The sequence below is a fragment of the Pristis pectinata genome, chromosome 3 (assembly GCF_009764475.1).
Source record: "Pristis pectinata isolate sPriPec2 chromosome 3, sPriPec2.1.pri, whole genome shotgun sequence".
Classification (NCBI taxonomy): Eukaryota; Metazoa; Chordata; class Chondrichthyes; order Rhinopristiformes; family Pristidae; genus Pristis; species Pristis pectinata.
The window spans coordinates 36314935-36336881 of NC_067407.1; the positions used below are offsets into that span (position 1 = coordinate 36314935).

Sequence of the window (21947 nt, forward strand, 5' to 3'; positions counted from 1 at the left end):
AGTAGCTAGGCTGCGGATTTTCACGTCACTTCTAACAGCCCACTAACATACGATTACTGGATGGCAAACACAATGGTTTGGCTCACAGAGGAGCAAAGTGACTTTCTTTGACAGTTTTATCCTCAAGGTATTAAGGAATTTCTCAAAAAATTCTTCTGCAGGCCAAATAACCCGTTTGCCAACATTTTTGATGTTATTGTTGTGTTGGGACAAAGTTACTAACCTGGTTGCTATGACACTATGGAACAACTAAGGACTCATTCAAGAAAGAACTCATCTTGTGCAATTGACAGACTTGCTGTGTGCACGAGCCTCTGAGGACGCTATTTTAACTGCTTAGTAACGACTGGCATTCAGCCACGGACTACATTATTTACAAAATGAGTTGAGCTTAATTGCTTCAAGATTTGACAATTGCCAGAAAGATAAACTCTTCTGGTGCTATTCAACTCATTCGTTAATTTGGATTCATGTTGATCTGCAACGATGCCCCTACACGGCACAGGTATTTTTACAAATCCATACGCAATTGAAGTTCTCCAGAGCAAGAAAAAGGAACTGGTGGCAGGCATTATCAACACTGACGACCTTCTAGACTGGTTGATTGAGAATCGTGTCATTTCACCAGATAAAAGAATTGCTGTGTTGAATTACAGGACACGGGAGGAAATGAACACCAGGGTCCTGGACATGCTGGTTTCTTGTGGTGAGAGAGCCTGCAGACTGTTCTTCTATCCTTGCCTCAAGCATGTTGAACCAGCTCTCTACAACTACATCAGAAGCTATGTCAGTAATGTGTCAAGCAGCTTTGGGGATGCCAAGAGACAGCTTGTGGGTTATCTTCTGGAGAGAGACAAAGATGAAATCCTTAAGAATACGTCAAAAGAGGTTGATCAGCCTGTGCAAAGCGTGACACCTAAAAAGGAGCCACATCAGAAGCTACAGACTCAAACTCGACCAGTGCACAATGAACTGGCTCAACTCTATCAGATTGTAGCATCGGGAGATCTATCCAGTCTTGATAAGGCTATTGGACACAGTAATATTAATGGCATAAATGTTTCTAATGAAACGTTGTTGCACATTGCAGCTGCCCACGGACACGTTAGGATCATTGAATATTTATTGAATAAAGGAGCAAAGCTGGAGGCAAGGGATAACAAAGGGCAATCACCTCTTCACCGGGCTGCAGAAAAAGGGCACACAGCGGCGGCCAAGGTCCTTCTTCAAGCCGGAGCGCACATTTATGCTTTGGATACAGAATCTAGAACTCCACTGCACGTAGCTTCCCAGAACAACTTTTTCCCTATAGTGAAGCTGATGGTGAAAGAAGAAGCTAGAAATGATAAGAGGAAGAAATCATTTTTACACATGGCTGCTCTCAGAGATGAAAGTAAAATAGCAGAGAGTCTTCTCAAATGTGGAGCTGTTGCAGACATCAAGGATGAGAAGAACAGGACCCCACTAATTCACGCCATTTCCCTGGGAAACCTCAATACTGTGAAGGTACTGCTGGAGGCCGGAGCCAAGGTTGATGTTGATATGATTGATGCAGCATTAAATGGTAATAACCAATCCTTGATTAAACTGATCTTGGAGTATGCCACTGGAATTAGCCCAACTGTCCTAGTCAATGCACTTTTTAAAGCAGTTCAGAAAAATCAACACAGAACTGTGGGTATTCTAATTGAAAAGGGCACTGATACCAACACCAGAAATGAAATGCAATACACCCCTTTGCTGTTGGCAGCTGAACTTGGGCATGCAGAATCTGTCAAAGTCCTGATAACTAAAGGAGCTCATTTAACTGACAGGACACCAAATATGAACAGTGCACTGCACCTTGCAGCCCAGACTGGTTCCCTTTCTGTTGCAAAGCTGCTGATTGATGAGGGGATGGATGTAAATATTATTGGTTGTGGTGATCAAACACCTCTGCACATTGCATCATTTCATAACCAGCCATCAATAATAGAAGCTTTAATAAGAGCAGGTTCAAAGGTCAATGCCGTCACTAAAGAAGGAATTACACCCTTGCACATCGCTTCACAAAGAGGTAACCGAGAAACAGTAGAGTGTCTCCTTCAGAATAAAGCAGGCGTGAATGCTAAAGACAGATTGATGAGAACACCCTTGCACATGGCAGCTGTAGTTGGAGATGCCTCCATCGCAGAACTACTTCTGTCAAGCCAAGCTGATCCTAATGCAGTAAATAAAGAGAAAAAAACCCCACTCCATTTGGCTGCTAATGAAGGCCATTTGGACTTTGTATCAATGATGTTAAGCAGAAGGGCCAGGTTTGCTGCAAAGGATATGGATGGGAATACTCCAATGCATTATGCAGCCAGCAGAAGTCATAGCATTGTCGTCAAAGCACTTTTATTGGCCGGGAAAAATAAAAACATTGACGATAAGAATATTTGGCGCAAAACACCCTTACATCTTGCAGCAGAGCATGGTCATGAGGGCCTGGTAGAATTATTGTTAGTCAGTGGATCTTCCATTAATGCCTTAGACAATGCCAAAGACACACCACTGCATTGTGCTTGCAAATCAGGCAACATCAATACTGCCCAGAAATTAATCAACTGGTCTGATGGTGAAAAACCCAAGTTTCACTCTACAAATAGCTTAAACAAGACCCCTCTTCAAGTTGCAGAAAGCGGAGACACAGATAACCACCAACAGATAGCAATATTACTGAGAAAAAAAATGATGTTAACTAGATAAGAACAAATTCAATTTTACTGATGGCTTAATTGGTCAAGGCAGTGCTTGGTATGGCCTGCAACATATAGACTAGTATGGTCCCAGTTTCCACTCTATGCTGAGCTAACCAACCTCGACCAGATTGAGTTGAGAAGCTACATTATTCTGAGGCTGATGGGGGAAGAGGGAAAGAATACAAAAGGAGGAATTTATCTATTGTTCCTATTTCTGATTGCTATCGAGTGACCATTGTTCAGATGATACAAGCATTGGATGAGAACTAGATTAGGTGTGATGCTGCCTTCCCACCACAAAGTGGAACAGCTGTCCAGCATTTAATATCAAGATTCACAGATGAAAATGGTCAATTCGATAAATTACAATGGGCTCTTCACTTATTTGGCATTGAGCACAATAACATTTTCAGAGGAAGAAGGGAGCAAATGGGCAAAAACAGTTTATCCTGAAGCTGTACTACTCATTGTGGCTCAATAGGTTATTATGCATGCTATTTACTAATCAGTTTAAGTAGATATCTTCCATTTGAACAATTGTCTATAACAATTAAATTGATCTGGTCGATATGTGCTAATGTGGCACATGTAGTTAATATTATTATACTATCCAGACCTGTTGATTAATTCTGCTACTTACAGACTAATTATAATTTCTGTTCAGAAATAACTTTTCTTGTGATTTTTGCCCATTGTTGGATTAATTAAGTATTGAGGCTTTCCTTTTTACTCTGTACAAAGGCTATTATCTTGTTACTCTTTTGTGTTTTACATAAACATGATTACTGTCAGGGCAACAGTAATAGTTTTTCTGCTTTTCTATAAGGAAAAAGGCAACATCAATCAAGGAAGTTCTTCAAGTGTTTAAATGCATTCAAATAATATTGATGGATGTGTAAAGTTTAAAACATTATTGACTAACATATACTGTTTCTGATTTGAGATATATCTTGCAATTTCTTTCAGTGAACCTTAATTTTGTGTAGTTCTGAAGGGTATAAAATGTAGCAATTTCACTTCAGATTTACCCAAAAGTCATAAAAGTAATTATTTCAACAATGCTAGGGTGGTAAGTAGTGTTGGAGTTTACTCCATCTCATCCACTAACCCTTGCTCCCTTGGGACTTATTATTTAACTTATCCTCTGAGAAGTTTTGAGCCACAGAAATGATTAAACATCTTTTGAAGCATTTGTAAGGACAAGACATGGAATGAGGAAAACCTATAGAGCAAATCAAGTCTGCTTCTCACAATACACTGAATACAATATATTTAAATCCGAAAATGAAATCTAATTTCCAAGAAAATGGAAAAATATTTCCCAGCTCCTAAAGGATATCAAGTGAAACTTTGGGTATTGATAGCTGCTAAGTAAGAGGCTGGTCATTTAAAACTGAGCTGCTCAGAAATTTCTTCTCTCAGAGTCTCAGGTAATAAGTCTCTGAAAATCTCTGCCCCCGAGTGGTGAAGGTCAAATCATTAGATATACTTAAGGTGGAGGTAAGATAAATATTTGAAAGATGGAGTAATTGAGGGTTATTGGGAACCAACACAGAAGAAGAGCTGAAGCCAGCATAGATCAGCCATGATCATATTGAATGGAAGGCAAGCTCGAGGGGCTTGCTGCCGATTCCTGCTGCTATTTTCTTGTCTTCTTGTGATACTACAATAAAGACTTCAGTTCTATTCTTCAGATTATATTTGCAGGGTTTCAACAGAATTGTGGCTTTCATAATCCTGACCCATCCTTTCTAATGACATCAGAAGTCATTATGTTTATGTTTCAGATACTGATGCATATGTATGCAAAAATGAAAACTCTTCTAGTTTCAGTGGAATTCTTGGTCCTTATTTATTACTTGCACCATTAGCCACTAGTTACAAATGACAATGTATTGAATTGTATATTACTTGAGAGAAACTGGATTGATCGTGCTATGAGGCTATAATTCAAGTAACACACCTTTTATGTTTGTTTTGAGCATTTTTTTTGCTTTCTCGTGGAAACTTCATTAGTAAATGGATAGTGTGGTGTGGTATGGATGGTGGAATATCATGTTTTAGAGGATATGTAATCATACCATTACCCAGAAAATGGAATATCTATAGGGACCTATACAAAAATATATTGTCTTAGGGAAATGGGCATATGATGTGACAATAAGTTTTATTAATTTTAACTAAGAATGCAATTTTTACAGAGATATGCATTGGAATGCATAGAAACTATCACTAAAATTTAATGCAAAATAATCAGGTTAGTGGAATCAATAAACAGATGTCAGGCCTGTAGGGCTCATGGGAAGGGTCACTTAGGTTAAATTTCTGGTGATCATCTGACAAAGCCCATTGCAGGTATATCATAGTTTAGTCCGTGTGATTTGCAGTGCAAATTAGAAGAACAACTGAAACCCTGGAATGCCATTTATAGGGGGTCAGAGTGATCTTCCAACAGAAATTCTGATGACTACTTCAGAGAATTCCTTTTGCAAATGTGATCAGACAATCTGATTGAAATGTCAGAAACACTGGTCGATATGGTTAATGAAGTATTATTAAGCAACTTGTGTCCATTAATCCCAAATAGAATGGGCATGTTGCAAATCTATGGATTTTTCTGTTGTTTACATACATACTTGTGAAAGTCTGCAAAATAAATATAATGTATTGCTTGAATAATGCAGTGCAAGAGAACTAAAAAAATTCATAAAAAGTGAATTTAACCATTAAAATACATAATTCTTTGCCAGATACCAGCACATTGTTTTATTTTGTATTTTATTCATGGCAGTAGGGTGTGAATTTCTGTGGTTCTTCTCCTAGTCATGAATAGAACCTTGGTGGAAGACCTAGAGAAATCCTAGCAACCATGGTAGTCCATATAAATATAGACCGAAAATATAGAGCAAGTGTCAAAGGAAGGTTGTTATTTTGATAGAAGTAGCAGTGGCTGTTTCCAATAAACACACCAAAGAACATATTAACTTGATATCTTTATTAGTTACATGTACATCAAAACACATCTTTTGCGTAGAGTGTTCTGGGGGCAGCCCACAAGTGTCACCATGCTTCCAGCACCAACATAGCATGCCCACAACTTCCTAACCCGTACGTCTTTGGTATGTGGGAGGAAACCTGAGCACCTGGAGGAAAGCCATGTAGACATGAGGAAAATGTAGAAACTCCTTACAGTGGCCAGAATTGAACCCGGGTCGCTGGCGCTGTAATAGCGTTATGCTAACCGCTACACTACCATGCCTGCCCGTTAAAACTACTTTGATATTATGCCAACAAAGGGGAACTGAGGAGCAAGTTTTCCCCATAGGGTGGTGAGTATATGGAATGAGCTGCCAGAGGAAATGGTAATAGCAGGTACGATTACAATGTTTAAAAGACATTTGGACAGGTAAATGGATAGCAAGGGTTTAGCAGGATATGGGCCAAATGCAGATAAATGGGACTAACTGAGGTTTACCTGGCCAGCATGGATAAATTGGGCCAAAGGGCTGTTTCCACACCATATAATTCCATGACTCTTAGCACAAGACGACTGGAAGTAAGGCTTAGATGGAAATATCACTTTTTCATGGCAGTTGGAATATATTACCATAAATTCAACCTTTTAAAGTGCAAACCTAAAAAGGAGCTTGTGATTTGAACCCAGTAAGTTTTTGATCCACAACAAAAAGGTTAAAAATAATATTCGATCAAAGGAAATAATGTTGCTAAAAAACCCACAGAAGCCTGAAGATTTGGAAAGCTTCAGAATTCAGTAAAGCAGGACAAAAGCAACAATAAGGAAAAATAGAATACAAAAACAGACTAAGAGCTTCTATGGATATGTTAAAAGGAAAAGATTAGCTAAAGTTAATGTATGTTCTTTATAAAAGGAAGCAGTAGAGTCATTTTACATAGGAACACAAGTAAATAGGAGCAGGAGTAGGTCATCTGGCCCATTGAGCCTGCTCCGCCATTCAGTAAGACCATGACTGATCTGTCCGTGGACTCAGATCTACCCATCTGCCTTCCTTTTCCCCCATAACCCTTAATTCCCCTACAATGTAAAAATCTGTGTCTTAAATATATTTAATGAGGCAGCCTCTGCTGCTTCCCTGGGCAGAGAATTCCACAGATTCACTACTCTCTGGGAAAAACAGTTTCTCCTCATCTGTCCTAAATCTATTCCCCCGAATCTTGAGGCTATGTCCCCTAGTTCTAGTCTCACCTACCAGTGGAAACAACCTTCCTGCCTCTATCTTGTCTATCCTTTTCATCATTTTATGTTTCTATAAGATCCCCTCTCATTCTTCTGAATTCCAGTGAGTATTATCCCAGGCAATTCAATCTCTCCTCATAGGCTAACCCCCTCATCTCCGGAATCAACCTGGTGAACCTCCTCTGTACCACCTCCAAAGCCAGTACATCTTTCTTCAAGTAAGGAGACCAGAACTGCTCGCAGTACTCTAGGTGCAGCCTCACCAGTACCCTGTACAGTTGCAGCATAACCTCCCTGCTCTTAAATTCAATCCCTCTAGCAATGAGGGCCAACATTCCATTTGCCTTCCTGATAGTTTGTTGCACCTGCAAACCAAACTTTTGTGATTCATGCACGAGCACTCCCAAATCCCTCTGCACAACAGCATGCTGCAATCTTTCACCACTTAAATAATCCAATCTTCTGTTTTTCCTTCCAAAGTGGATGACCTCACATTTACCAACATTATACTCCATCTGCTGGACCTTTGCCCACTCACTTAACCTACCTATATCTCTCTGCAGACTCTCCGCATCCTCTGCACAATTTGCTTTTCCACTCAATGTAGTGTTGTCAGCAAACTTAGATACGCTACACTGTCCCCTCTTCCAAATTGTTAATGTACATAGTGAACAGTTGCAGGCCCAGCACCAACCCCTGCAGCACCCCAGTCACCACATTGCCAACCAGAGAATCACCCATTTATCCCAACTCTGCCTTCTATTGGTTAACCAAACTTCTATCCATGTTAATACATTACCCCCAACTCCATGCATCCTTATCTTATAAATAAGGATTTTATGCAGCACCTTATCAAACACCTTCTGGAAATCCAAGTATACAACATCCACCTGTTCCCCTCCATCTATTGTGCTCATTATATCCTCAAAGAACTCCAATAAATTTGTCAAACAGGACCTGCCCTTCCTTAATCCATGCTGTATCTGCCTGATGGAACCACTTCTATTCAAATGTCTCGCTATTTCTTCCTTAATAATAGCTTCAAGCATTTTCCCCGATTACAAACGTTAAGCCAACTGGCCTATAGTTACCTACCTTTCACCTACATTTTTAAGAAACAGTGGTGTGACAGTCACTGTCTTCCAATCTGCCAGGACCTGCCCAAAGTCTGGAGAATTTTGGTAAATTATCATCTGCATTTACAGTAACTTCTGCCATTTCTTTCAGTACCCTGGGATGCATCCTATCAGGACCAGGGGACTTGTCTACGTTTAGGCCCACTAGTTTGCTCATCACTACCTCTTTAGTGACAGCGATTGTATAGAGGTCCTCACCTCCCATCACATACATAACATCTCTTTGGCATGTTAGACATGTCCTCCACTGTGAAGACTGACACAAAATAGTCATTCAAGGCCTTGGCCATTTCCACATTACCCAATATTAAATCCCCCTTCTCACCTTCCAAGGAACTAGATTCACTTTAGCCATCCTTTTCCGCTTTATCAATTATAAAAGTTTTTATTATCTGTTCTTATATTTTGTGCTAGTTTACCTTGTCACGAACCAGCAACAAAAGAAACACACTGAGCATGATTCAGTGTTAAAAACTATTTTATTAATCACTACTTATGATAATACGTAAAATAAAAGTAAAAATGTTAGTATGTTAGAATTCAAAAATGTTAAACCTTGAACATTAACCCCAAAACTAAACTCTTCGTGTGTGTGTGACAAAGTCCCAAACTCCAAGTTCTGGAATGGTTCTTAAAGTTCAGTTCCGCAAGCCATAAGGTGAAACATGAGCAAGGGCTTCTTCAACAACCACCATTGTCTGAAGATAAGACGTAGACGTAGAGAAACATAGAGAGAGTAAATACAAAATCCAAATGTTCCACGATGGAACCCCAGCGACACTTCAGTGTTTACTCGGTAGTGACTTCCTCACCCCGAAAAGCATCCGAATCGTGGTCGTCCACACACAAATACCTGTTTCCTTCTACAGGTCAGCAACAAAGTGAACTCCACCGGATTACTTCCAACTTCCATACATGGATTTCTGTGGCAGACACAGTTATTGTTTCTCATCCATCGATAGAGAAAACTAGCAGGCTGGTGTCTCTCTCCCTTCTCGCTCTCTCTCTCTCTTTCTTCTTCTTCTAACTTCTTCAACAACGTCATTACGTCCTTTATCTTCTATTGACGTAAGCACGCCCCACACACACTCTCTATCTTAAAGGGACTTTCACTGAGTCCGTAACAACCTTCATAATCCATCTTCCCTTTCCTTATTGCTTGCTTTGTGGTTCTTGCTGCTTTTTAAAGTTTTCCTAATCTTCCAGTTTCCCACTACTCTTGGCGACTTTGTATGCATTAGCTTTTAGCTTGATGCCTTCTTTTATTTCCTCAGTTATCCAAGGCTGGCTCTCCCCACCCTTGCTGTCCTTGCTTTTAACTGGAATATACTTTTGTTGAGCACCGTGAAAAATCTTTGGACGTCTTCCACTGTTCCTCAACTGTCCCACCATATAGCCTGTGTTTCCAGTCTACGCTAGCCAACTCCTCCCTCATCCTGTTGTAGTCTCCCTTGTTTAGACATAATACACTGGTTTTAGATCGCACCCTCCATTTGTATGGGAAATTCAATCATACTGTGGTTACTCTTTCCAAGAGGTTCCCTAACTACAAGATCATTAATTTTACCTGCCTCATTGCACAGGACCAGATCTAAGATAGCATTTTCCGTAGTAGGTTCACTAGCATGCTGTTCAAGAAAGCTATCACGAATGCATTCTATGAAGTCCTCCTCAAGAACACCACGACCAATTTGATTTACCCAATGTGGAAGTTAGAGTCCCCCATTACAACTGCTGTTCTATTCATACATGCATCAAATGTTTCTTGCCTGTGCCATTGTAATGTTATTATTCGGTCGCCCATAGACAACTCCAAGGGGTTTTTTTTGCTTTACTATTCCAAATCTCTACCTAGATGGACTCAACATCCTGCTCCTTAGATCTTATGTAGTCTCTCACTATCGCCCTGATCTCATTCTTAATTAAGAGCACTACCCCACCTCCCTTCCTATCCTTCCATATTCCCTGATACCCTTGTATATTTAATTCCCAATCATCTCCACCCTGCAACCACATTTCTGTAACGGCCACTAAATCAGACCCTTTTGTACTGATTTGTGCCACAAGTTCACTGACCTTGTTTCAAATACTACGGGCATTCAGATAAAGTGCCCTTACACTCATTGTCCTTTTAGAATCTAACCTGTGTCCTTTGCATTTGACTTCTCTGTACTCCACTCTTATTCTCTTTTCTAACTTTTGCTCTGGTCTCTGCTTTGCTTCCCTCTGTCTGTCTGCATGGATTCCCATCCCCCTGCCATTTAGTTTAAACCCTCCCCAACAGCACTAGCAAACAATCCCGCTAGAACATTGATCCCGGTCCTGTCCAGATATAGACCATTCAGTTTGTTCTGGTCCCACCTCCCCCAGAACCGGTTCCAATGCCCCAGGAATCGGAAACCCTCCCTCCTGCACCACTGCTCAAGCCACATAACTATGCTGCTGTTCCTACCCTGACCGGCACATGGCACAGGTAGTAATCCTGAGATTATTAGCTTTGAGGTCCTACGTTTTAATCTATCTCCTAGCTCCCTATATTTGGCATGTAGGACCTCATCCTGTTTTTTCCCCTATATTGTTGGTACCTACATACACCATAACAACTGGCTGTTCAGCTTCCCCTTCCAGAATGCTCTACAGAAGCTCTGAAATATCCCTGACCCTGGCACCCAGGAGGAAGCACACCAACCAGGAGTCTCATTTGCAGCCACAGAAGCTCCTGTCTATTCCCCGTACCATGGAATCCACTACAGCTCTGCCACTCTTTTTCCTGCCCTCCTGTGCAGCAGAGCTACTCACAGTGCCATGATCCTGGCTACTGCTGCCTTCCCTTGAGAAGCCATCTCCCCCAACAGTATCCAAAGTAACATACCTGTTTTAGAGGGATATGACCACAGGGTTCTCCTGCACTACCTTCCTGCTACTGCTCTGCCTGTTGGTAATCCATTCCCTCTGCTCTTAAACTACAGTGTGACCAACTCACTAAACATGCTAGCCACAATGTTCTCAGCATCATGGATGCTCCAAAGTGAATCCACGTGCAGCTCCAGTGCCATCATTCAGTCTGTCAGGCACAGCAGCTGGACTTGCTGCACACGTAGTCATCAGGGACGCTGGCAGCCTCCCCAAGCTCCCACATTGCACAGGAGGAGAATGACATGGGTCTGAGCTCACCTGCCATGACTACAAAGCTTTGAGGGAAGTCTTTGAGGGAAGTTAGAGAAACAAAGAAGAATAAGAACCTGCTCTAACCTCACCTTAGTTTCACTCATCCTCCTCACTGAAGCCCAGTATTCACCAAAGCCCACACTTAGACACCCAGCAGCCCTTTGACTAGACAGCAACCCCTCTCAAAATGACCACTCTGCTTGACCCTAACTTCTTTTTATTAGCTGCTGATAATCAGCCAATCACCTATTAACTAACAATTAGCTGACTTACCTCTTAAATTCCTGCAAGTGAAACGCACAACCTAGCAATCGGACTCACCTCTTTTTCAATCTGGAGAATAAAAAATGGTGGAGAAAGTAAGCAAGTTACTTGGGTTTATCTTCATGGAAAAATAAACAAAGCAAACTTCCTGGAACTAGAGACTTGGAGTAAACGAGCTCTGAGAAATTAGAATTAATAAAAAAAGTTTTGGGGGAATTAGTGGGACTGAAAGCCGATAAATTCCCAGGATGATTTGAACCCTATTGTTTTAAAAGAGATGGTTATGAAGATAGTGGATGCAGTAGCTGCTATCTTCCAAAATTCCACAGATTATGGAATAGTTCTCACAGACTGGAAGGGAGTAAATGTAGCCCCACTATCTAAGAAAGAAAGGAGAGGGAAAGTAGGTAGCTATACAAAAAATTAGCTTGACATCAGTAGTAGGGAAACTGCTAGAATCTATTATAAAGGAAGCGGTAATAGAGCACTTAAAAATAACGGGATTAGGCTATCAAATGGATTTATGAAAGGCAAATCAAAGTTTTTGACAAAGTTATCTTGACAAATCAAAGTTTTTTTTATAGTTGCAGTTAGCAGAATACCTAAAGGCAGGCCCTGTACATTTGGTGTATTTGTACTTTCAGAGAGCTACAGAACAAATTGTTAAACAAATTAGAGCACATAGGATTTGGGATAATGAACTGATGGATTGATGGCTGATTAGCAGATAGAAAGTAAAGAGTAAGGATAAACATGTTATTTTCAGGTTGGAAGGCTACAACTAGTGGGCTGCTGCAGGGATCGTTACTAGGGCCCCAGCTGCTCACAATCTATATCAATGATTTGGAAAAGGGTGCCAAGTGTAAAATGTCCAAGTTTACTGATAATATAAAGCACGTTAACAGCATGGATTGTAAGGAGACTGCTGAGAGGCATCGGGGGATATAGATTGGTTAAGTGAACAGGCAGGGACTTGACAGGTGGAATATAATGTGGAGAAATATAAGGCCATCTGCTATGGTAGAAAAAATAGTGTTTTTTAAATGTTGAAAGATGGGAAAATTGAGGTTCACAGGGACCTGGGTGTCCTTTTCCAAGAATCACTTAAAGTTAATGGGTGTAGCAAGCAATTAGGAAGGCAAAAGGTATGTTAGTCTTCCTCATAAGAGGATTTGAGCACAAAATTCGAAACACCTTGCTGCAATCGTATAAAACACTGATGAGACTGTATCTAGAATAATGTATTCAGATCTGGTCTTCCTACCTAGGGAAGGGTGTACGTGTGATAAAGCGTAGTGACGATTCACCAGATTTATTCCTGGAATGGTGGGTTTATTAAGGGATTAAGGAGGTTGTGACTATTCTTTCTCGCGTTAGATGAATTCTGATCTCATAGAAATATACAAAATTCTTAAGTGGCTTGCCAGAGTAGCTGGAGTTGTAACTTCCTCTTGCTGGTGTGTGTAGAACCAGGAGTCACGATCTCAAAATAAGGGGTTGACCATTCAGGACAGGGATGAAGAGGAAATTCTTCATCCAGAGGTTAGTGAATCTTTGGAACTAACTACCCAAGAGGGCTATAGTGGTATACTGAAGACATTTGTCGACTCATTCACCGAAACATTCACAAGACTTGACACCCCCATAAACCATGCCCCTGGTGCACCATGATGCCCTCTGACAATAAATATTCACAACAAGATTCTAGAAAACATGGATTACTTCCCATATCTTGGGAGCCAACGAGGAATGCACAAATTATACATCTGCCCATCTGTGGAAGAATCAGAATCAGGTTTATTATCACTGAGATATGTTGTGAAATTTGTTGTTTTGTGGCAGTAGTACAGTACAAGACATAAAGACATAAAAATTACTATAAGTTACAAAATAAATAAGTGTAAAAGAGGAATAACGAGGTAGTGTTCATGGACCGTTCAGAAATCTGATGGCAGAGGGGAAGAAGCTGTTACTGAATCGTTGAGCGTGGGTCTTCAGGCTCCTGTACCTCCTCCCCAAAGGTAGTAATGTGAAAAGGGCATGCCCCGGGTGGTGAGGGTCCTTAATGATGGATGCCACTTTCTTGAGGCACCACCTCTTGAAGATGTCCTCAGTGGCGGGAAGCTTGTGTCCATGATGCTGCTGACTGAATCTACAACCCTCTGCAGCCTCTTTCGATCCCGCGCATTGCAGCCTCCATACGAGGTGGTGATGCAACCAGTCAGAATGCTCTCTGTAGTACATCTGTAGAAATTTGCAAGACCATTTGGTGACATACCAAATCTCCTCTGCTGGCATGCCTTCTTCGTGATGGCATCAATGTGTTGGGCCCAAGGCAGATCCTCAACACTTGCAGATAAACAGGTGGTTAAATAGACATATGGGATATGCGACACGGTAGCGTAGCGGTTAGCGCGACGCTATTATAGCGCCAGCAATTGGGGTTCGATTCCCGTCACTGTCTGTAAGGAGCTTGTACGTTCTCCCGTGTCTGCGTGGGTTTCCTCCGGGTGCTCCAGTTTCCTCCCACATTGCAAAGACGTACGGGTAAGTTAATTTGGGTTTAAAATGGGCGGCAGGACTCGTTGGGCCGGAAGGGCCTGTTACCACGCTGTAAATAAATTTTTAAAAAACTTGTGGCACAAAAGTTATTATCCCTTTTTTGCACTATTTATTTATTTTTGTAACTTACGATAATTTTTATGTCTTGCACTGTACTGCTGCCACAAAAGATTTCACGACATATGTCAGTGATGATAAACCTGATTCTGATTCCTTAACCCAAGATCCATGGCCCCCTTGTGGGAAATCCCATGGCCCCAGCCCAGGAGGACTGAGTTCAGCAGCTGCACCACATCCATCCCCATTCATCAATAATCAGCCTGCTTCAGGGGTGTTAACATGGAGACCCCTGAAGCTGTTGCAATCTAGAGCAACACACAAAGCGCTGGAGGAACTCAGCGGGTCATGCAGCGTGTAATAGAGAGAAATGGATAGTTGACGTTTCGGGTTGAGACCCTTCACTTGGACTCAAATTAACTTTGTCATTTGAAGCTCCTCACCAGCTTGTGTTAGAGAGCCCGACCTTCCCCAGTCACAGTCCGCCCAACGCCTCCTCCCCACACGACGTCCGTACGTCATAGTCCAACCACACCCCGCCTCCTCCCCATGTGACGTCCGTACGTCATAGTCCACCCACACCCCGCCTCCTCCCCATGTGACATGTCCGTACGTCATAGTCCACCCACACCCCGCCTCCTCCCCATGTGACGTCCCCAGTCGCAGTCCTCCCAACACAGCGCCTCCTCCCAACACGGCGCCTCCTCCCCATGTGACGTCCCCAGTGCCAGTCCACCCACTCCCCGCCTCCTCCCCATGTGACGTCCCCAGTGCCAGTCCACCCACACCCCGCCTCCTCCCCATGACGTCGCCAGTCGCAGTCCTCCCAACACAGCGCCTCCTCCCCATGTAACGTCCCCAGTCGCAGTCCACCCACACCCCGCCTCCTCTCCATGTAACGTCCCCAGTCCCAGTCCACCCACACCCCGCCTCCTCCCCATGTGACGTCCCCAGTCCCAGTCCACCCACACCCCGCCTCCTCCCCATGTGACGTCCCCAGGCCCAGTCCACCCAACACCCCGCCTCCTCCCCACGTGATGTTCCTACGTCACAGCCAGCTCTTCCGTCGTGTGCCCCTGTTGTGTTTGTCCTGTCTGCCCAGGAGGCTCTCGGGATCCCGGAGGACCCAGTGGGAGAGGAGCCCATGTAAAGGCAACGATGGCCCGCAATGAGGAGAAACAACTGGGGAAATTGAACCGCCTGTGGCTGCAGAAAGAGAAGGAGGGTAAAGAAACCTGCGTGACTACGTTTCGCCGTCCTGCAGCGTGCTGGGAACGAGGGGGTGGTACCAGTGAATGTGGCGTGTGAGGAGAGCCCCGGGATTTCCTCACCCTTGCGGCCACCTCCAGCGCCCCGCCGCCGGGGATTGATTGCAGAGTGGACCTTCTCCAGCAGGACAGCTGCGGGAGTTGTTTCTTTAAATGATTCTGCTTGTGTGGTGGTCTGATTCTTAACTTTTCATAAGGTAGTTGTGGGAGGATGTGTCCCCTGGCAGAGGAATCAAGAATTAGGTGACAGAATGAGGGGTATGCTATTTAGGACTAAAATGAGGAGAAACTTCTTCAAAGTCTAGCCGTTGGGCTTATTGCCATGCAGAACTCTCCTGGGTGGGCTGAGTTGTGCAGCTAAACGAGGGGGAGAGAGCAGCTCCCATCACGTCCAACGTGAGGTGATGGGAGACACCGAAGGACTTGATTGGGGGACTGGGTGGGTGATCTGTCAACATGTAGAGCAGCCTTTGCCAGTCCCCAACAATGGCCTGCATTTGCCATTGCTGGCCAGAGTGCAGCCCTGAGTGGCTGCTTCTCTCATTCCAGCCCACCCAACACCAGCCCTCACAGGCAGCCACTGTACGTCGCCTTAGCTGCTGACTCCCCGCCAAGCCATGCATTTATGAGATCACTAACAATTTCTTTGGTGTGGGAGTGCACTCAACTGAGTTCCAGGAATGGTAACATCAAACAGTGGGGAGCGCAGGGGTTTGTGCTAGGTTCTCAACACAGCATTCCTGTCAGTATCACATCTCACTATATGTAATGCCATAATGACTCCTTTTGCAGCTAATTCCACTTGCATTCTTGTTCTTGTGTGCTAAGTGCATTACAAAAATCAAACAATTTCTAAGAATAGAGCATGAAAATGATGTTGAGTTAGAAAAACAGAAATGATCTTGTTGAGTGGCAGATCAGGCTCAAGGAGTATTTGTGTAAGAAATCTTTCCACGTTTTGTTTCTGGGGTACTGGCTGCCTGGCTAGCATTATGCCATGTTTTTCTGTAGCATGTCTTCATCATCATCATCACTTTACAAACACCTTACAAACACTGAACAACAAGTGGACAAAGGATTGTGTCTTTATGTTCAAGTTGATGCTGCCCACCAACAAGGTGATCAGTCTCAGTCATGCTTTTGGCATCCAATTATTCTCTGAATCCTAGACCCAGCATTCCTCCTTTCTGAGTTTTGGTTCTAGGTTCTCGCTGCAGTCTCAGGTTCTAGTGTCATTCCAAGATTTGCTAAGGAGCTAAGCTGTTTCCTAGAACCAATTTCTTCCCATACCTTCTGTTCTCCTCCACCGAGATAATGCAACGTTGATATTCCAGACCAGGTCCAACCCATTTTACCCATATTCATCCTGTTGCATCTGGATTATTGGTGTTGCACAACAACTTTCATTTTCCACTTCACTAGTGGTGTTACATTCTAGTTATTGGTATTAGGCCAGCCAGGTACAGAAGAATGTGGAGTTGATTGCTGGAAGACTTCCCTAAGTGGGTCTCATGAACAGATCTCATCACACTGACTTAACCTGGGCCTCTAGTTATCTCTTATTACTATAGTAACAACTTGCTCCTCTGCCTGCTTGAGGCATCCAGTGTTCATTGGTTCCTTTCTCACTACAGCCAAATGGCACTGTCTCGTGCTCAGTTTTTTAGGTCTCTGTAACTTGAGTCCTAGCAAAACTAGGGAACTCCTCAATGAGAATAAGGGCAATGAGAAAATGTTACTTTGCAGCATTGTTCTGTTTATATCATGATGGTCTGATGTCTAGTTTATTGTCACTGATGGCTTCTGAAAAGCAAATCCTGATTCATAATTCTGTCATCAATCAATCAAAACCAGAAGATTTACTCTTTCAACTAAATCACTGTCAATCTCCTTTTTTTTGGCATTCCCAGAGAACTTCATAGACCATTGACCATCCTTGCATGTGGAACTTCCAAGTGTTTTTCAAACTGAAAAGTCTGTCCATTCATCTGTTCTGGGTGGTTATTTTTAACCTTTCAACTACCACAGGCCTTAAAATTGTTTGAGATATCAGCTGCTTGAGCACTAGTTTCTGGAATTCCATCCCCAAATCTCTGCTTTTTTCCCCTCTAAGATGCTCTAAAATCTAGCACTTTGAAAAAGCTTTTAGTCACTCCTAATATCTCAATGTGACTTGGTGTCAAATTTTGTTTGCTATCGCTTTTGTGAAGAACTTCTGAAAATTTTTACATTACTGATGTTACATAAATGCAAATTGTTGTCATCCAGGTGTGCATTGAGGAATTTAATCTGACCATCCTTAATCTCTGTATTTTTGTTTAATAGAGGGTCGTCTAAGAGAGATCCATCAAAATCGACCCAAACTGGTGGGTATGCACAGCTATTTCTAAGTCTGCAGCATGTCATTTTAACTCTCCTTCCCATTCCCACATCAATTCGTCTGTTCTTGGCCTTCTCTGTTGCTACAGAGAAGCCAAATGCAAATTTGAAGAACATCTTGTGTTCCGTTTGAGTAGCTTTCAACCCAATGGTATTTTTCATTGAATTTTCCAGTTTTGGGTACCCCACGTGCGCGCGCGCGCACACACTCACCCATCCGCTCAGTTTTCTTCTCTGTTCATCTTTCCTTTTCCCCTACTGGGCTCCATCTGCCAATCATCCTCTCCCCATCTGGTTCCAAGTATCACCCATCTGCCTCTATCCCACCCCCCTCATACTGCTATATACTGGCAATCTTTCCTCTTGGTCATGATGCAGGGTCTTGACCTGAAATGTCAATTTACACTTTTTGCCTGCATAGATGCTGCTTGATGCACTAAGGTCTTACAACATTCTGTTTTTTGAAACTAATATATACATTTAGCATTTTTGTACTAATGGTTGTCATACCAATTTTCTTCATCCGCTGGAAGAACCAAATCATACTTGAGTTCAAAGACACTTTCCTACTGTTATTAAACAACCACAGTAAAAAGAAAGGCAAATAACACACATCTGTGTGTCACTTTCATAATTTCTGTTTTGAAGCATTTCAAAAACAATAAATTATTTTTAAATTCTTGTAATGGTTCTTTTACAGAACTTGAACAAGATGTTTAAAAATAAACTTTTTGTCTGTCACAGTGAACCACCTGGAAATTGTACACCATATCTGGCTCCCATTATCATCTAGTAAGTCACAATGCAAGATTTAACACCACTGTAAGAAAAGCTTAGGGAAGTGTTACTGCATAAGGTTTCTTTTTTGAGCAGAGTTTTACCAGGTAATTCACTTGTACGTGCCAAAGCAAAATTGTGTTTTTTGACTTGAATAGTAGTATAATTGCTCTGTTGCCAATAAAGTTACAAATGATTTATTAGTATGATTTAGTTAGTGTCTTTTATTGTATGTGTCATTGATCTAGTCTGTTTTGACTTTTTTAAATTCACTGAGAAAACCATTTTCAATGCAGAAGCAATAGAATCGATTATCTTATTATTTTTGCCCTAAAAACAAGAAATTTCATACATCATGAAATGATTATTCTCTGGCAGCTTTTATTCTTATTTATGTCTGATAATTTGAATTATTTTTGTATTTTTTTATATAGTCTTCGCTGAATTCTGCCATTGATGTGAAAAAATGGATTCCAAGTATCAAGTCTGAAATTGAGTATTACCTGCAGGTGAATAATTCAGTTTCTGATATAAAAGCTGCACCCACAAGTTGAAATATTTCACTACAGGGGAAAAATGGCCCGGTCTCAGCAAAATCACCTTTTCATCTTTTCAATGTGAAGCATTTAAAATTACATTTACACAGTTCTTGAATGATTCTATCATGGCGTGGAGTAATTAAATTGAAGATATCACTGCATTTATTTGTACAAGGAGGTGGGTCAAAATTGGTTGAACCTATTTGCTCATACATAATCCTGCTCGTAGACTTCTGGCTAAGAATGAATTGAAATTTCCCAAAGTTAGTAGTTGTTACAGCTAGGAGCAGATGTAATTTCTGTCTTATTGTTCAGTGTTACAACCAATAAGAAAGCCCTGAAGAATTGTTATCTCCTGGATCCTCTACTCATGCCTTGTGTAGCGCAACATTTAGGAGCTCAAATGAATAAAATTTAAAGAAGGAAAATGCATGAAAGCAATGTTGGTATCTGAACAGCGTTTTTAGTTTTTTAATATTGAGTTTGAAATACTCAGCATCTGTCCAGAGAATGGCACTTGTTGCCTGACCTGAGTATTTCCAGCATTTTCCATTTTTGTTTTCAATTTCCAGCATCTGTAGTGTTTTGCTTTCAGGTAATAAATTATTCTGTTTACCAAGATTCTTTTTGTCTGAACTTGTGTTTTAATAAGAAACTGAAGTGTCAATGAAATGTGTAATAAGGAAGAAATGCTTTCACTACTTTTCAGCAATCACAACTGTCCCATTACTCGGAACGAAAAATCAAGGAATTCCAGAACCACATTGAAGAGCTTCAGAAGGAGTATCGGTGTTACTTGTGGAAACTACGTCATTTAGATCCTTCCCATAAGGAGCATCCTTGGAAACCCCGTGCTTACACCCGCAAAAGAACACCCAGCATCAACCAACAAGGTATCAAAATTAAACACTTGAGACTAATTTGATGAAGACAAACAGCAGTTGGATTAGGTAGTGTGTAGTACAAGAATACAAATATTTTACACCTTAAATTCAGCATCTTCTATGCTACATTTTGAATACTCATTTTATTCAATATCTGCAATTTTCTCCAGCTTTCTATCACTTCCCTACTCTTTAGTCTTTCACTGTGGCTTGTTATTAAATCTGCATTTAGTTCCTCCAAACATTTTTTTTTCAAACCCTAGGGAATTAAAAGGAAGCACAGCTAACATCACCTGGTGAGACATGCAGAATTACTGGGATTTCTAAACAGTTGGATAAATGATTATCAGAATTTTACTGTACTTACTGCTGTTTACTTTTGTCCTCGGTATAATACTGGAAGAGCATTTTAATACGTTAAATGTTGAGGTATTTGTAAGATCTATCGTTAACAAAAGAAGCAAAACAGGAACTACATTCAGCAAAGGACAACTTATTTTTCCTTGAATAAACCTGATAAGTTTATTGAATCCTACCATTAAAGAGCCACTTAATCTTTGGAAATCCATTTCCTGTCATTTGTTGGAGCGTCATCTAATTTACTGTAATTAACTGCCAGGCTCTAATTGTAGGTCATAGTTCTGCTGTGCAGTATGGATCTGGCTAATTTCATTATCTGTATGAGGCTGTCCAGTCCCATGGTAATTTGTCTTTGTCACTTTTGTGTGCAGAGTCTTTAGACAAACACATTTTCATACTGAATTTTTAAATTCAGTCCAGTAATGGTATCCTTCAATAAACTTTGGCCATTTTAGATATACTCAAAATATACCTTTGTATACATTGTATAAATTCTAACAATTACATCACAATGCTACATTACATAATGTAAATGTCAGGAGAAATAATTGAAATTAAAATTTACTTCAGTAGAAAATCTAGATGGCTTATTTTAACATGCAATTTTTTATCATCCTTAAGTTTTTAAGATTTAAGATGGGGATTTTACTGTTTCTGGCATTTCTGATTAATAACACTAGTGTTCTGTTTTGTAAATTGTATTTTTATTTACAGCTACTTTGCACAGTTTGAAACGACCATGCATGCCTCAATCAAATGAAGCAGAAGTTATGACTCGTAAATATGACATTGAGGAATCTGATGAAGTAAGTGAAAAGAGCCACCTTGGCCCACGTACTCCAGATGGCATTATCTATGACTGTTCTGCAGTTAACCCTGATTTTCAGGATCAACCACTAACTTTTAACTCCGATCGGTTTCCACCAAGATTTTCCATGCACTTAACTCCAAAAAGCACATTGGGAGAGCCCTCACACCACATGACTGAAATTCTTCTGTCTCGGCTACCAAATTTACAAGCCACCTCTTCCTGTGGTACCACAGCAGAGTTGAACAGAGAGGAAGAACAAATACAGACCAGAAAGGTCAGGGATAATTCCCTGGAGTCAATTTCACAGACAAAAACCTCTGGGATTCTGGGGTTATCTTGCTATTCTTCAGATGAAGAGTTATAAGTGATAAATAGATGCTAGTTCATGTTTGTGGCTTTAAATGTTTAATATTTTGTATTAAGTACTTTTGTTGCTAGATGTATATAAATAGTTTTTGTGATATTTATCTGCATTGTGAATGGAGGTATTGTAAATAACTGAATTACACATTCTGTAAGTTAATATTGATTCAGTATGAATTTACATCATAACAAATAAATATTTATAAATAATGCATCATTTTAAGACATTGGCAGCTAATGCTAGGATAAAGTACGGTTTTAGATGTTTTCACTGTTTTTCAACTGAACTGGTGGCAGCCAATGCTGAAATAACATCACTTAACCTATGACATTGACATCGTTATATTTGGATCTTGCTTGTAGTGCAGACCCGAGCTGTAACACCGAGAATTAAAAAAAAATGATGCTTGGGAACCCTCGTTCATTTTTGTTTAAGAGTC

The 21947-nt window shown here is 41.2% G+C and overlaps 3 protein-coding genes across 3 annotated transcripts in view; all 3 read left to right on the forward strand.

The window, feature by feature from the left end:
• Positions 1-486: 486 nt before the first annotated feature.
• On the forward strand, positions 487-2730 carry caiap (CARD- and ANK-containing Inflammasome Adaptor Protein). The gene has a single exon (XM_052010717.1). The coding sequence runs from the start codon at positions 487-489 to the stop codon at positions 2728-2730; it is 2244 nt and encodes a 747-aa protein (XP_051866677.1).
• A 12421-nt stretch (positions 2731-15151) lies between these two features.
• Positions 15152-21915, forward strand: si:dkey-86e18.1 (uncharacterized protein LOC557342 homolog). Its single transcript, XM_052012226.1, has 5 exons — positions 15152-15351; positions 17720-17760; positions 18985-19059; positions 19799-19982; positions 21048-21915. The coding sequence occupies exons 1-5, from the start codon at positions 15285-15287 to the stop codon at positions 21506-21508; spliced, it is 828 nt and encodes a 275-aa protein (XP_051868186.1). The 5' UTR covers positions 15152-15284; the 3' UTR covers positions 21509-21915.
• Positions 21052-21947, forward strand: part of mysm1 (Myb-like, SWIRM and MPN domains 1) — an 85496-nt gene continuing 84600 nt past the window's right edge. The window contains exon 1 of the mRNA XM_052012225.1: positions 21052-21139. The gene's annotated coding sequence lies outside the window, so the exon portion shown is untranslated. The remainder of the gene's footprint in view (positions 21140-21947) is intronic.

What these genes read in the sequence shown, in the direction of transcription:
- caiap (XM_052010717.1), top strand. Translation starts at nt 487, where the DNA reads ATGCCCCTACACGGCACAGGTATTTTTACAAATCCATACGCAATTGAA.
- si:dkey-86e18.1 (XM_052012226.1), top strand. Translation starts at nt 15,285, where the DNA reads ATGGCCCGCAATGAGGAGAAACAACTGGGGAAATTGAACCGCCTGTGG. An exon ending in ATCAAAATCGACCCAAACTG is followed by an intron (nt 17,761 to 18,984) that starts GTGGGTATGCAC and finishes TTTTTTATATAG; the next exon opens with TCTTCGCTGAATTCTGCCAT. An exon ending in ACCCAGCATCAACCAACAAG is followed by an intron (nt 19,983 to 21,047) that starts GTATCAAAATTA and finishes TTTTATTTACAG; the next exon opens with CTACTTTGCACAGTTTGAAA.